A 13,935-nucleotide genomic window follows, 5' to 3' on the forward strand; every position below is an offset into this window, starting at 1 on the left:
ACATTTCATCTGAATAACTTGGTACAGAGCTTCAACTATGCTGACTCTGATAAAAGGTCCAATGTCCTCACCAGTCTTGGGCATACTCTTAAATGCCAAGGGGCATGTTAAAGGAAACTGTTATGCCATTGGTGTTTCTGATACTCAACATCCCAGTCTATTGTTACGTTGTAACAATTATGTTTCCTGTTTCCGGTCGGAACTCTGATCTGACTGACTGACTGTCGGCGAATGAGATAAACAAAGAGCCGGTGACTTTTAAAGACATATAGAAACACTTCCTAACCCTTTTCGGAAACATGGAGACTGGTATGTCATGTGTTACTTTGTCTTCTTTCATTCATTGTCACTTGTATAGCCAGCATGTGAGCTCAATTTGCGTTCCCTAGCTAACGTTAGCCGGATAGCTAGCTTTATGTCACTTTTCAGATAGATCATTAGCTATCCGGTTAGCGAAGTTAGGTAACGTAGCTTAGCTAACATAGCATAGCTAACCAGCCAGCTTCCTTATGTGTTTTTTCACTTTGATAATGACATGACAGATAATGTTAGCTAGCTTGATAATGGTAGCCGACCAACTTCAGCACAGCCATCCAACGTCTTCCCAGCTATCAGTGCCAGAAAAGTTGATGGGTACTGTTACTACTGGTAACTAACGTTAGCTAGCTAACTCTATGTAATGTTAGTCAAGTATCGGCTTGGCAGCTAACTGTTAGTTATCCAGTTAGTCAGTCAGTTAACATAGGAGGCAGCTCAACTTGCTAGCTATTTCACCAACTTTTTAGGTGAGCATTAGCCAGTTCTATTCCATAGAGGGGATTTAACCCAACCCCTCTGAATCAGAGCGGTGCGGGTGACTGCCTTAATCGACCTCCACGTTATCGGCGCCCGGCTTAAACTGCCTCGCAAAACGGCAGCTTTTTTTTTTTTACCTTGCCGGCTCTGGATTCGAACCACCGACCTTAATTAAACTCTTAATCGCTAGGCTACCTGCTGCCCCTGGAATAAAGTGAGACTAAGTGCGAAGCAGTGTTTGTCAACAAGCAGGCAGTGCACGACGAACCCAATACCTTGGTTGTTCAAGTAGCTAGCTTGACGTAAAGCTGTCAGGTTATGCTCTCCCCAGGCACAATAAAACATTAAGCTATCAGACAGGGAAGGATGTTTGACACTATGACAACGGGTTTATAGTGATAGACTTTGAATTTTTGGTGTGATGTGATTTTGGTACCTTGTTGACCTCAGAAAGACTTGCACCCAAAGACCAGGAAAGATACTAAGTCAGTCATAAAAGCCATACAACAACTTATATGTAAAGTTACAAGTCACTCTAGACACCAGTTTGGAACCTTTCCATACAAAACTAAAGTGACACTGACAGTCATTCCCATTCATGCTTTTCCATTCTGTGGAGGCTGCGTTGGAATGGGTTCTCTGCCTATCCCTGCGTTTGTATGGCGACACACCCCTCTTGGTTTTGTATACCGATTAAATCAGCATAATAGGGTCTCTATCATCCATTTACTGTAGCAAGCTGACAGCAGGAAATAATGTATGATTTATCCAATTTATGTGGTAATGATGGAGTACTGAGGCATGTGGGTTTGTCTATCCCTGTAGATCTGGGGTGTATTCACTTTGAACCAAATGGAAGCAAACTGCCGAAACAGGGACGGACCTACCTCAATTTGTCCAGTAATGAACACTCATTTTTGTCGCAAAATGTTTTCTGTTGCAAAACGTTTGCTACGCTTTACCACGGTGTGGACTAATGAATACACCCCAGGAATGGCCAGTGTATTTGAACCTCGGTCATGGAAAATAGCCTGACGGTCCAGAACCAATAGGGCTTGAATCAGGCAGTATGCATGATTAAGCAATGTTCTTTTCTGTGTTTAATTGCTGTGCAGTATTTGATGGAATATTACCGGACGTGCTACCTGTCCCAGACCTGCGGTTTTCAACTCTCTAGAGACAGCAGGAGCGTTAGAGATACTCTGAATGATCGGCTATGAAAAGCCAACTGACATTTACTCCTGAGGTGCTGACCTGTTGTCCCCTCGACAACCACTGTGATTATTATTATTTGACCCTGCTGGTCATTTATGAACATTTGAACATCTTGGCCACGTTCTGTTATAATCTCCACCCGGGACAGCCAGAAGAGGACTGGCCACCCCTCATAGCCTGGTTCCTTCCTAGGTTTCATCCTAGGTTCTGGCCTTTCTAGGGAGTTTGTCCTAGCCACCGTGCTTCTACACCTGCATTGCTTGCTTTTTGGGGTTTTAGGCTGGGTTTCTGTACAGCACTTTGAGATATCAGCTGATGTAAGAAGGGCTTTATAAATAAATTTGATTTGAATTTGATGGAATGACACAGCAGCATTATTTTATCAGTGTACCACTACTACAGATAGTTCTAGTATCACATATACAGTGCCTTCAAAAAGTATTCACACCCCTTGACTTTTTCAAAATTTTGTTGTGTTAAAACCGGAATTTAAAATTGATTAAATATAATAAAGAAATGTGTCACTGACCTTCACTAATGTTCCCTACATTTTGGTCTGCTAAGCGCAAACTTGAACATTGTGAAAATACTGTGCAACTTCCGGCACGTGTTTACTGTGAACACTGAGACTGTACCCACTTTAAGTTACAGTTTTAACAGTGGTCATGTAGGCTACTGTGGCTATTTGATCATAATGTAGGCCTACCAGAGCGGGAAGCAGTGACACAACACCTATCCATATTTTCAAACATAGTAGTGGATGCATCATGTTATGGGTATGCTTGTAATCGTTAAAAGTGGGGAGATTTTCAGGATTAAAAAGAAATGGAATAGAACTATAAGCACAGGCAAAATCCTAGAGGAAAACCAGGTTCAGTCTGCTTTCTATCAGACACTGGGAGATGAATTTAACACAAGGCCAAATCTACACTGGAGTTGGTTACCAAGAACACAGTAGGGCTGTCTCTGACTTGAAAAAAATCTTGGTCAACCAAGAGTCATCTGTTCTTTCAACCAATCGATTGGTTGAAATGTTAAAACATGTAATTTTCCATATACTGAATGTATGGTTAATTTAAACGCCAGGCTCATTTAACAGTTAGGCTATTGATTATATACCTAATTTAGTTGGTTTCCTATTTTTTCTTAGAAAATTAAGGCAAGGGCTGTTTTCTCTTCTCCTAACTCCGCGGCTGCCTCCGCCCATTGTTCTCAACACCAATATGCTGGTTAACTTTGCTATTATGCACATAACAACATGGTCCAGCAAAAGGAGGCAATTCAACAGCCCACTGATGTTTCAGAACCATGGACAGCAACCGCTATCCAACGCGGTAGAAAGCACATTTGTTATAAAACATGTTTTTTTTTTTTTAAGTGTTGCCCCATTGTTCGTACGTAATATAACCATGTACAATTTCTGTAGCATGTGTGTGATAGACTGTGCTGATAGACCACGACCTTAACAATGGATTAGTCCACTCAGACAGGCGCCAATCAGACAGGTGTCTTGTACACCATGATTTTACAATGTTTTTTTTGCTACTGCTCGACTAAAGAAATCTCGGTCGACCAACAGCCTATCGACCAAACAATTGTTCAGTCGACTAAATAGGTTCAGCCCTAGAAGACATTGAATGTTCCTGAGTGGCCGAGTTACAGTTTTGACTTAAAATCTACTTGAAATGTTATGACAAGACCTGCAGATGATTATCTAGCAATGACCAACAACTAATTTGACAGAGCTTGAAGTGTTTTGAAAACAATAATGGGCAAATGTTGCACAATCCAGGTCTGAAAAAGCTCTTAGAGACTTACCCAGAAAGACTCACAGCTGTAATCGCTGCCAAAGTAATTGCTTCTGCAAAGTATTGACTCAGGGGTGTGAGTACCTATTTCATTTTCAATACATTTGCAAACATTTCTAAAAACATGTTTTCACTTTGTCATTATGAGGTATTGGGTGTAGATGGGTGAGGAAAAACATTTCTGCAATCCATTTTCAATTCAGACCGTAACACAACATTGTGAAATAAGTCAATAATTTCTGAAGGCACTGTATATGGATCGTTGCTGTCAAAATAGGATGAGAACACTTTTGTGAACTCGGGCATATTTGATACCGAACTTGATGTCCTGCTGTTTTGTACCACATTGTCCGGTGGGGAGTGGACGAAGGCGGGGCCAGGCATTATTTGATCGCTCCCTTTGCCACTTTTTTGACATTTCAATACAGTACAACTTTATTAGTCCCGCTGCAATTCGGAACCCATTGCCACTTTGCCAGATCAAACACCAATAACATCCTCCTTATATTACAGCTCTTTACCACTTTGTTTCATCCTGACTGTTTCCATTTCTAATACACGCTGGCCTAGCCTGGTCTCAGATCTGTTTCCATTTCTAATACACGCTGGCCTAGCCTGGTCTCAGATCTGTTTCCATTTCTAATACACCCTGGCCTAGCCTGGTCTCAGATCTGTTTCCATTTCTAATACACCCTGGCCTAGCCTGGTCTCAGATATGTTTCCATTTCTAATACACCCTGGCCTAGCCTGGTCTCAGATCTGTTTCCATTTCTAATACACCTTGGCCTAGCCTGGTCTCAGATCTGTTTCCATTTCTAATACACGCTGGCCTAGCCTGGTCTCAGATCTGTTTCCATTTCTAATACACCCTGGCCTAGCCTGGTCTCAGATCTGTTTCCCTTTCTAATACACGCTGGCCTAGCCTGGTCTCAGATCTGTTTCCATTTCTAATACACCCTGGCCTAGCCTGGTCTCAGATCTGTTTCCATTTCTAATACACCCTGGCCTAGCCTGGTCTCAGATCTATTTCCCTTTCTAATACACGCTGGCCTAGCCTGGTCTCAGATATGTTTCCATTTCTAATACACCCTGGCCTAGCCTGGTCTCAGATCTGTTTCCATTTCTAATACACCTTGGCCTAGCCTGGTCTCAGATCTGTTTCCATTTCTAATACACGCTGGCCTAGCCTGGTCTCAGATCTGTTTCCATTTCTAATACACCCTGGCCTAGCCTGGTCTCAGATCTGTTTCCCTTTCTAATACACGCTGGCCTAGCCTGGTCTCAGATCTGTTTCCATTTCTAATACACCCTGGCCTAGCCTGGTCTCAGATCTATTTCCCTTTCTAATACACCCTGGCCTAGCCTGGTCTCAGATCTATTTCCCTTTCTAATACACGCTGGCCTAGCCTGGTCTCAGATCTGTTTCCATTTCTAATACACCCTGGCCTAGCCTGGTCTCAGATATGTTTCAATTTCTAATACACCCTGGCCTAGCCTGGTCTCAGATCTGTTTCCATTTCTAATACACCCTGGCCTAGCCTGGTCTCAGATCTGTTTCTGCGCTTATGCCAACTCCTTGTCACGCCAAACAATGTTTGGCAGGCTAATTCCATTACAAAGTTGTCAAGAGAGCATAAACAGACCAGTAACCAGGCTAACCCTGTCCCTGTTTTCTTAAAAATTACGACCTCTCTATTGTCCTCCTCAGGTTTGAGTCAGGAGAAGATCGCCTCCTTTGTGAAGCGTTTGCGGGCGGAGCCCAGGTACCTGCTGGCCCAGAACGTGTCCACGTGCATCGACCCGCTGGAGGTGTGTCTGCACAGGCAGACGGTCCAGGACACCGTGCACATATTCCAGCACTCCATCCCCACAGAGGGCAAGCCTATCACCAACCAGAAAAACTCAGGTACACTTACCTACAGATACGGTCAAATATATTGGCACCCTTGCACTTTACAATGGATTGCAATGGAGCAGAATGTTCTGTTTTTTCTTTTTAAAACTGGTTGTATGGCAATTTTTTACCCTGTAGCCACCGGGGAGGTAGCCTAGTGGTTAGAGCGTTGGGCCAGTAACCGAAAGGTTGCTGGAAGGAATCCCCGAGCTGACAAGATCAAAATCTGTCGTTCTGCCCCTGAACAAGGCACTTCCCCGGTAGGCCGTCATTGTAATTAAGAATTTGTTCTTAACTGACTTGCCTGGTTAAATAAAATAAAAAATTGCAGATAATTTAGTCCAGGCCATTGTTGTCTTTGAAGTGAGAAATCTCAATTTTAGCTGTAAATCAAACAAATACACAAAAAAACTAATGTTTTTCAATTTCAACAATAAAAAATAAAATAATTTGTGTTCCGCGCAAGGGTGCCAATATATTTGACACCCAGCATCTGTAACTACTCCAGGGGCCTGGCCATGTACAAAGACTGCATGTGAATGAAATAGACCTACATGATGCAGAGATGTGGTGGGGCTGCGTGCCAAATGGCAGTCTATTTCCTACATGGTGCACTCCGTTTGACCAGAGCCCTATAGGCGCTAGTCAACATTTTTTATTTGATTTATTGGGATCCCCATTAGCTGACGCCAATGGCGACAGCTAGTCTTACTGGTGCACTGTATACAGTAGGGTAGTGCACTATATAGGGAATAGGGTGCCATTTTGAGACACAACCGTGGAGTGGGGAGAAAGGAGGTCTAACTATGTGTCTATGAATAGGGGATAGAGTGTTATTTGGGAAGCTGCTATTGAGGCACAGCCCCATATACACAGTTCCATACTCACTGCTGATTGTGGGTTTCAGGGAGATGTTGGATCTTCTCGTGCCTCAACGTCATGCGCCTTCCCTTCATGAAAAAGTTCAACATCGAAGAGTTTGAGTTCAGTCAGTCCTACCTCTTCTTCTGGGACAAGGTAAGACCGCATTTGTTCGTCACATGTATTCACTTGAGCAACTTTTAGTAACAGCCACTAGAATATACAATGCTTTTGTTGTTACATTTCAGCGGTGGGGTGTGAACAGTGTTGGTGTGTTTGGCAGTGCGTATCTTTAGTACTATTAGACTCATTGTCTGCTTAAACCCCCCTTTGTGTGTGGCGCTCTGTACACTGGACAATGTTGTACCGATTGGACGTCACCGTGTCCCCCCCCTCTCGTCTCCTCTCTCCATCATGTCCCCTTTCTGCACTCTCTCCATCCTCCCTTCAGGTGGAGCGGTGCTACTACTTCCTGCAGGCCTGTGTGGAGACAGCCCAGAGGAAGGAGCCTGTAGACGGCAGACTGGTCCAGTTCCTGCTCTCCAATCCCACCAACGACGGCGGCCAGTGGGATATGCTGGTCAACCTCATTGGTCAGTTCATACCTGTTACCCAATCAGGGGAGTGTTGCTGCTTCGTTTGCATTATTCTATGTCATTATGTCGTGGCTGAGTCATGAATCGCACCGTATTCCCTATATTCGGTACTACGTTGGCCCAGGGTTCATATGGAGGGAATAGGGTGCCATTTAGGACTCACAGTGTAACTACCTTGGTAACTAGACTGTAACTACTCGGCGGTGGCCGTTTACTGCAGAAAATAAGCTAAATTCTACTGGAACTGTCTAGATTCTGTTTCTGGTGAGTTACTAATGTAGTAGTTACTGTGTAATTCCTTTTAATTAGACATTCTATGTAACTACCCTTCCACTGTTTTAATGGGTCAGGTTTGTGGTTTAGATCAAGGGTGCGTCCCAAATAGCATCCTATTCCCTACGTAGTGCATTACTTTTGACCACAGCCCACGGGCAAAGCCTTAAAGTTATGGTCCTCTGTGGCTCAGTTGGTGGATCACGGCGCTTGCGACGCCAGGGTCGTGGGTTCGATTCCCACTGGGGCCTCCCATAGGAAAAATGTAGGCAGGCATGACTGTAAGTCGCTTTTGGATCAAAGTGTCCGCTAAAAGGCATATATATATGTTATTACCTTTCCCCGATCATCAGAAAAGTACGGCGTTATCCCAAAGAAATGCTTCCCAGAGTCTCACAGCTCCGAGGCCTCGCGGCGAATGAATGACATCCTCAATCACAAGGTAGGTCGACTCACTTACATCTTTCCAACATTTCCGATTTCATAGTGATGTCTTGTGTAGAAGTACAACACCAAAAACCTAGTCCTCCTGTTTCATACCAACACAAAGCAGTACAAGCATATGCACTCTACTTAGCGCAGGGAAACACCACGGAAAGAGCGTAGAAGCCACCTTTTTTTATTTTGGTGTCGTCTGTTTTCTTATAGAAGACCCAGATAACTAACCCCTAACCCAAGATGCTCCACAATGTCACGCGGTAATACATGTCGCTGTGTACTATGTCATGCCAATGTTCCCTGGCTTCCAGCTGAGAGAATACTGTCTAAGACTGCGCAACATGGTGGCCAGTGAATCCACTGAAGCCGAGCTGTCTGACGCCATGGACACCATGATTGAGGAGGTAAGCGCATGTTAGGGAAAGACGCACACGACTCGCACACCACACACAGCGCACGACCCACACACCACCACCACATCACACCACACACTGTTTTCCTGTTCAGGAATGTTGTAGCACTGCGTCAGTTTGTCCAGAGGAGGGGGCTGTATAACAGACTGTAGATCTGTGCTCTGAGAAGGACACGTGCTGTAGCACGCCTGTATGTATTTAACACAGCAGGTACTGGGTAGGCAAGGACGATAACCATTACGGCTCCAGTAATTATTAGGCAATATTTGTTTTCGGATTAGTTATTGGACATTCAATTCAAATGTATCTGTCGCCTGTTGTAGCAGCACACAGAAAGGATGAAAACGAAGGTGTGTGTGTGTGTGTGTGTGTGTGTGTGTGTGTGTGTGTGTGTGTTACACTACCCTATTTAATACCATTGATTGATTGATACTATCAAATCTGATTCCTCTAACTGTCAGACAGTGGATAGACCCTCCTCGGTTCAGATAGATATCTAATAGATAGAAACCACCGCTGTTGGAATTTGTTGGAGCTGTGTTCCCCCTTAAATAATGCCGCTAATTAGTTTTCTACCTTAAATCAGCATGTTTGACTTAAGTAGGCTTAGAAAAGGAACTGCTAGAAATGGCCAAATAGAGATGACTGTTTATTTTGTTAAACATGGCTTTATCAGTAGTAATGAATTAGGACCTAATCACAAGCCCCTCCCAGCACTGCATAATTGCGTAATTGCGTAATTGCGTTACGCATAATTGCGTAACCCAACTCTTCCACATTTAGCAATAATGGCTGTAGTGATATATGGTCGGTACTGTTTATAATCCACTGGTGACAGCTTGTCATTCTATACTTCTGGCTGCAAAGAGAGAGAGAGAGTGTGTGTGTGTGTGTGTGTGTCCACGTGCACTCACACACGCCTCACGGACCTGGTGACAGAATGTTCCATAAACAAGATCTTTATCGCAACGCTCCTCACATTGAATGGCATAAGGCAATTTCACTGTGAGAGAATAAAGGCTTAATGTCCCAACATCCCCAGTACCACTTAAGACAGGGGTGTGTGTGGTCAGTCAGTCAGTCAGTCAATATCACACAGCCAGAGAGAGAACATTACATAAAGGATGTAGCTTTTGTGTGGAGCAGTTCTGTTGCATATGCCCCTGACTGCTTGTTTAAACAGACTCTGTGTCTACTGCCCTTACCGCTCTGGATACACTACGCTCGCTACAGCACATTCTGATTGTGCAACACTTCCAGTTCTCCCTCGTTGCACTTCTATGAACAAGAGAGTTTTTTTTTTTTTGTCAACGTGTTTGTTTGTCCACCTGGTAGTAGTTTATTTTGTGTAACACAGCTCTGGCAGCCAGGGGGAGTGTGGAGAGAGAGAGAGAGAAAGGTGGGGGATGTTGGCTCGGGAGGGTGAAGGGTGTAACCAGCGCCTCTCCTCCTGTCCCGTGGGCATCCGTACGGAGAAGTTGCGCGTTCGGGCTTCTATTTATGCTTGGCATCTGTTGCGACAAGTGAAACATCACTGTTGTGCCGTGATTTAGATTAGCTCCTAGCTAGCAAGCCAACAAATTAGCCATAATTAATTAAGCTAGAATACACTCTGTCGGATGTGATCAGTTAGTCGGGTCCTTTTTCATTAATTAACTTCTCTGTGTGCTCGTCACTCAGCATGTTGTGTTGACACAGTAGGGCTGCGTCCCAAATGCCACACTCTTCCCTTTATAGTGCACTATATATAGGGAATAGGGGGCCATTTGTTCAATTACAGAGTATTGCAGTCCTTTTCCGAGTGTTGCGTGTGACTTCAGTGTGCGGGCTGTGCCACCTTGTTCTGGGTTCAGACTGCACACGTAAACCATGTAAACACCAAGTATGACAGGTTGTGGGTTTGTGCGTGTGTGAACGTTTAGAAGTGGTGTGTGTGTTTCTATGTATGCTTAGAAGTGGCGTGTGTTTATATTCAGAAGTGGTGTTTGTGTCTGTGGTTACATTTTAGAGTTGGTGTGTGTGTCTGTGGTTACATTTTAGAGTTGGTGTGTGAGTCATAGCTGATCAAAGCTGCCAGACTCTGCCCTCGTTAAGCCAGGGGATGTCAGGCCTACTTTAGGTGGGGAGGATCTGGCGTTGGGCACACTCCCTGGGTGAGGAGTGTGGCGGGGTGCAGGTGCGCACAAACACAGGGAGACGTTTCCAAGCACACACACACACACACACCACCTCTGCTAGCACACGACCACACATAATACACACACACACACACACACACACACACACACACACACACACACACACACACACACACACACACACACACACACACACACACACACACACACACACACACACGTTCCTCACATCCTCTCTGCAGCACTCCTTCAGGCCGGTTCCTGTTCTCTTCATATCCAGTCCTATGTGGTTTCTGCTGTATAGAATGTGCCCATTTGGGCGCCGGACATTCTGAATAGAAAGTCTCCTTCAGGCACATATGACTGTGTTCAATATGAGTGCTGTGTTTGTAGATTGTAAGGAGTCATTGATTGGACAGTGAGTTGACTGACATGCTGCGTGTGCCTTTAGAGTGGCTACCTCTCTATGGACCCTCTTCCCTATATAGTGCACTGCTTTGACCAGGGCCCATTGGGGGCTCGGGTCAAATGTAATGCACTATAAAGGGAATAGGGTGCGGTTTGGGACGTAGTCAGTGTGTTGGCTCAGCGCTGGCTGTAGCAGCAGCCCGCTGTGGGTGTGTTTGTGTTATTGTGTGGGCTCGTTTGCCAGCGCTGAAAAGCGGCCCGCCGCACTTCATCAGCTCATATTTCTTAATTTGACAACGTTGTTACAATCTGTAATGGCCCCATGTGTTTTCTGTTTACAAGGCCAGAGAGTCTCAGTCAACCCCAGTCCATTTCTTCTACCCCAGCTGCTCCCTCAAACGGGTCATTTGCTTATTACAGTTTCATCCAGGCTCTGTGTCCCAGGGCTTTGGCTCAAAAGCATTGGAGTTGAAGGGCTGATCTAGGATCAGGTCCACCCTTTTCATTTGTTGTGATTCAAAAGAAAAGCTGATCCTAGATCAGCACTCCTACTCTGAGACGCTTTTTGTGGACACGGGCCGTGGCAGGTTCCACCCTTCACAGTTACAAGCACAAGGTGTTTTAGTGTGTTCTGCTGTTTGTTTGTTTATTTCCCTCTGTTTGGGCAACTGGAGGTAAATCAACAAACAAACAGGCATGCGTGAGCCGACGAGGAGAGGATGGAGCGTGTGTGTTGCTGTAGCATTGACGCTAACTGGCTGGCGTGCTGCAGGCGCTCCAGTGTTTACTGCCAAGCATGCAAACACATGCTACGTAGGTACGCTCAAAGGCTAGCATGATCCGCTGAGACACGCAGCCTCTCCGGATGCCCCGGCATCGGCCAATTACAGGCCTTATTACCTACACCTGGGCTTCATCCATGTCACACGACACAAGAATACGGTCTGCGTTATCCCACAGGCGGCTGGGGGTGGGGGGGGGGGGGGGCATGCTGTGGATCTAGAGGAGCTTCCTTAATCTATTAATTGCTGGGCCTGTTCAGATGAAATGGGGTTACGGAGCGTTTCCGTAGATTATGAGTACAGGGCCTTGTTCATTAGGCACCAAACGGAAGAGAACGGGCAGGAAGGGAATATCTTGTACCTTAAACTTGTCCGATAAGAAACACTCCTTTTCGCTTTCCGTTGCAAAACCTTTGAGGACAAGAGCCAGGTCTTAGACTACTGTTAACCAGTCCCGTGTTGCCGTCTGGGTCAGTCTTTATGAAGACGGACACTTTCTTATTACAACGTGTGTTTTAATGTTTATCCCAGGCTGTTGTAGACTGTCCTCTGGTGCAGGCGGTGCAATTTCCCCAAACAAACACAGGTCACTCCGGCTTCCTGCTTTTGTCAATAACAGGGGATCCCAGCCGCCATCGCAGATAAGGCCCTAATTCAAACCTGGCCAAGCAGAAAATCAGGACCCGGGTGGCCTTGAAGAAGCCTGCCTGCGCTCAGAAGCCACACAAAAACCTTACTAATCTTTCCCAAACGGCTTACAAACCCACAACAGCCAGCCCCCAACAGACGGCAGCTATTCTTTCACCAGCTCCACCCACCCGCTGAAGCAGCGTTTAGGAGTGGGAGGGAGAGGAGCTATGTAGTGTACGTCAGAAGATATACCGACAGCGACACAGACATTAAAAAAAGAAAGCAAAGGTCTCTAAAGACACTGGTCAAACACGGTGTCCAGCATGGTCCAGCGGTCGTAAATCTCCCCTCTCCCTCTTCCATCCTCAACGCAGTGTGTCTGTCCTCAGTCGAAGGGCCAGGGTAAGGGTGGCAGGCAGGCAGGAAGGGAGGGTGGGCCGCCTGCTCCCCACACATGACCCTGTCAGCCTCTGCTTGTCCATGCTGATGGATGGTTGTCTGTGTCCTGAGAGGGAGAGAGCCAACAGGAATGGTTGGATATCTGTAAGAGATTTGGTAGCCTACTACTGAGGAGGACTGTACCAGTGCTGAGAAATGAACTGGGGGGTTTAACACAGTGAAAGAATACAATGGAACAAGGCTACTCATAATCAACATTTTAGCGGGTACAGGACAGAAGAGACAGTACCAAGAATCTTGGCGGTAGTGCTATATACATGATTCTAATGGAGACGTGCCCAGCCCACCCAGTGTCTCGTGCTCATCTTCGTCTGTCCGTTTTGGAAGCAGGTGATTCAATATTGACTCACTGAGGGCTGTGCTGCTGCAGCCTGCTGACGTCAGTGCGGCTCTGGCTCATTGTTTTGTGAAAAGCATAGCCTCGTTTCACCGGGTCTACATGGGTGCTCTGTTGTGTTTGGACGGGCAGGGGCGTTTATTTAACCTGCCAAGGAGGAGACCGGGATGTGAGGTGGGACAGGGGCCCGAGGGCACGGGGGCAAAGGGGCCTGTTTGTGTGTTCGGTGCATCTGGGGCCCGTGCTGGTTAAATACAGGGCAGGGATGGGCACCGTTGGCATTTAGTCTGCGCCGCGGGGCAACGGGACAGAGAAAACAAACCCAGAGTCTTCAAGGCGCTGTCTTGTCTGGGTGTGGGAAAAGGTGAGGGTTACTGTGAGGGTCTGGGTAGGTGGGAATGTGACTGGGTGTGGGAAAAGGTGAGGGTTACTGTGAGGGTCTGGGTAGGTGGGAATGTGACTGGGTGTGGGAAAAGGTGAGGGTTACTGTGAGGGTCTGGGTAGGTGGGAATGTGACTGGGTGTGGGAAAAGGTGAGGGTTACTGTGAGGGTCTGGGTAGGTGGGAATGTGACTGGGTGTGGGAAAAGGTGAGGGTTACTGTGAGGGTCTGGGTAGGTGGGAATGTGACTGGGTGTGGGAAAAGGTGAGGGTTACTGTGAGGGTCTGGGTAGGTGGGAATGTGACTGGGTGTGGGAATAGGTGAGGGTTACTGTGAGGGTCTGGGTAGGTGGGAATGTGACTGGGTGTGGGAAAAGGTGAGGGTTACTGTGAGGGTCTGGGCAGGTGGGAATGTGACTGGGTGTGGGAAAAGGTGAGGGTTACTGTGAGGGTCTGGGCAGGTGGGAATGTGACTGGGTGTGGGAAAAGGTGAGGGTTACTGTGAGGGT

At 46.2% G+C, this 13,935-nt stretch overlaps 1 protein-coding gene across 2 annotated transcripts in view; it reads left to right on the forward strand.

Moving 5' to 3' along the window:
- LOC110503658 (bleomycin hydrolase) overlaps positions 1–13,935 on the forward strand; it is a 25,208-nt gene continuing 11,273 nt past the window's right edge. The window contains exons 1-6 of one of the 2 annotated variants that reach the window (XM_021582097.3): positions 1–309; positions 5,527–5,724; positions 6,620–6,729; positions 7,025–7,166; positions 7,796–7,884; positions 8,192–8,284. In XM_021582097.3, coding sequence (XP_021437772.1) covers positions 300–309; positions 5,527–5,724; positions 6,620–6,729; positions 7,025–7,166; positions 7,796–7,884; positions 8,192–8,284 — 642 coding nt within the window. In that variant the 5' untranslated portion in view covers positions 1–299. The remainder of the gene's footprint in view (positions 310–5,526; positions 5,725–6,619; positions 6,730–7,024; positions 7,167–7,795; positions 7,885–8,191; positions 8,285–13,935) is intronic. The other variant, XM_021582098.3, reaches the window with a different exon arrangement.

The sequence above is a fragment of the Oncorhynchus mykiss genome, chromosome 24 (assembly GCF_057628025.1).
Source record: "Oncorhynchus mykiss isolate SJ-2025 chromosome 24, ASM5762802v1, whole genome shotgun sequence".
Classification (NCBI taxonomy): Eukaryota; Metazoa; Chordata; class Actinopteri; order Salmoniformes; family Salmonidae; genus Oncorhynchus; species Oncorhynchus mykiss.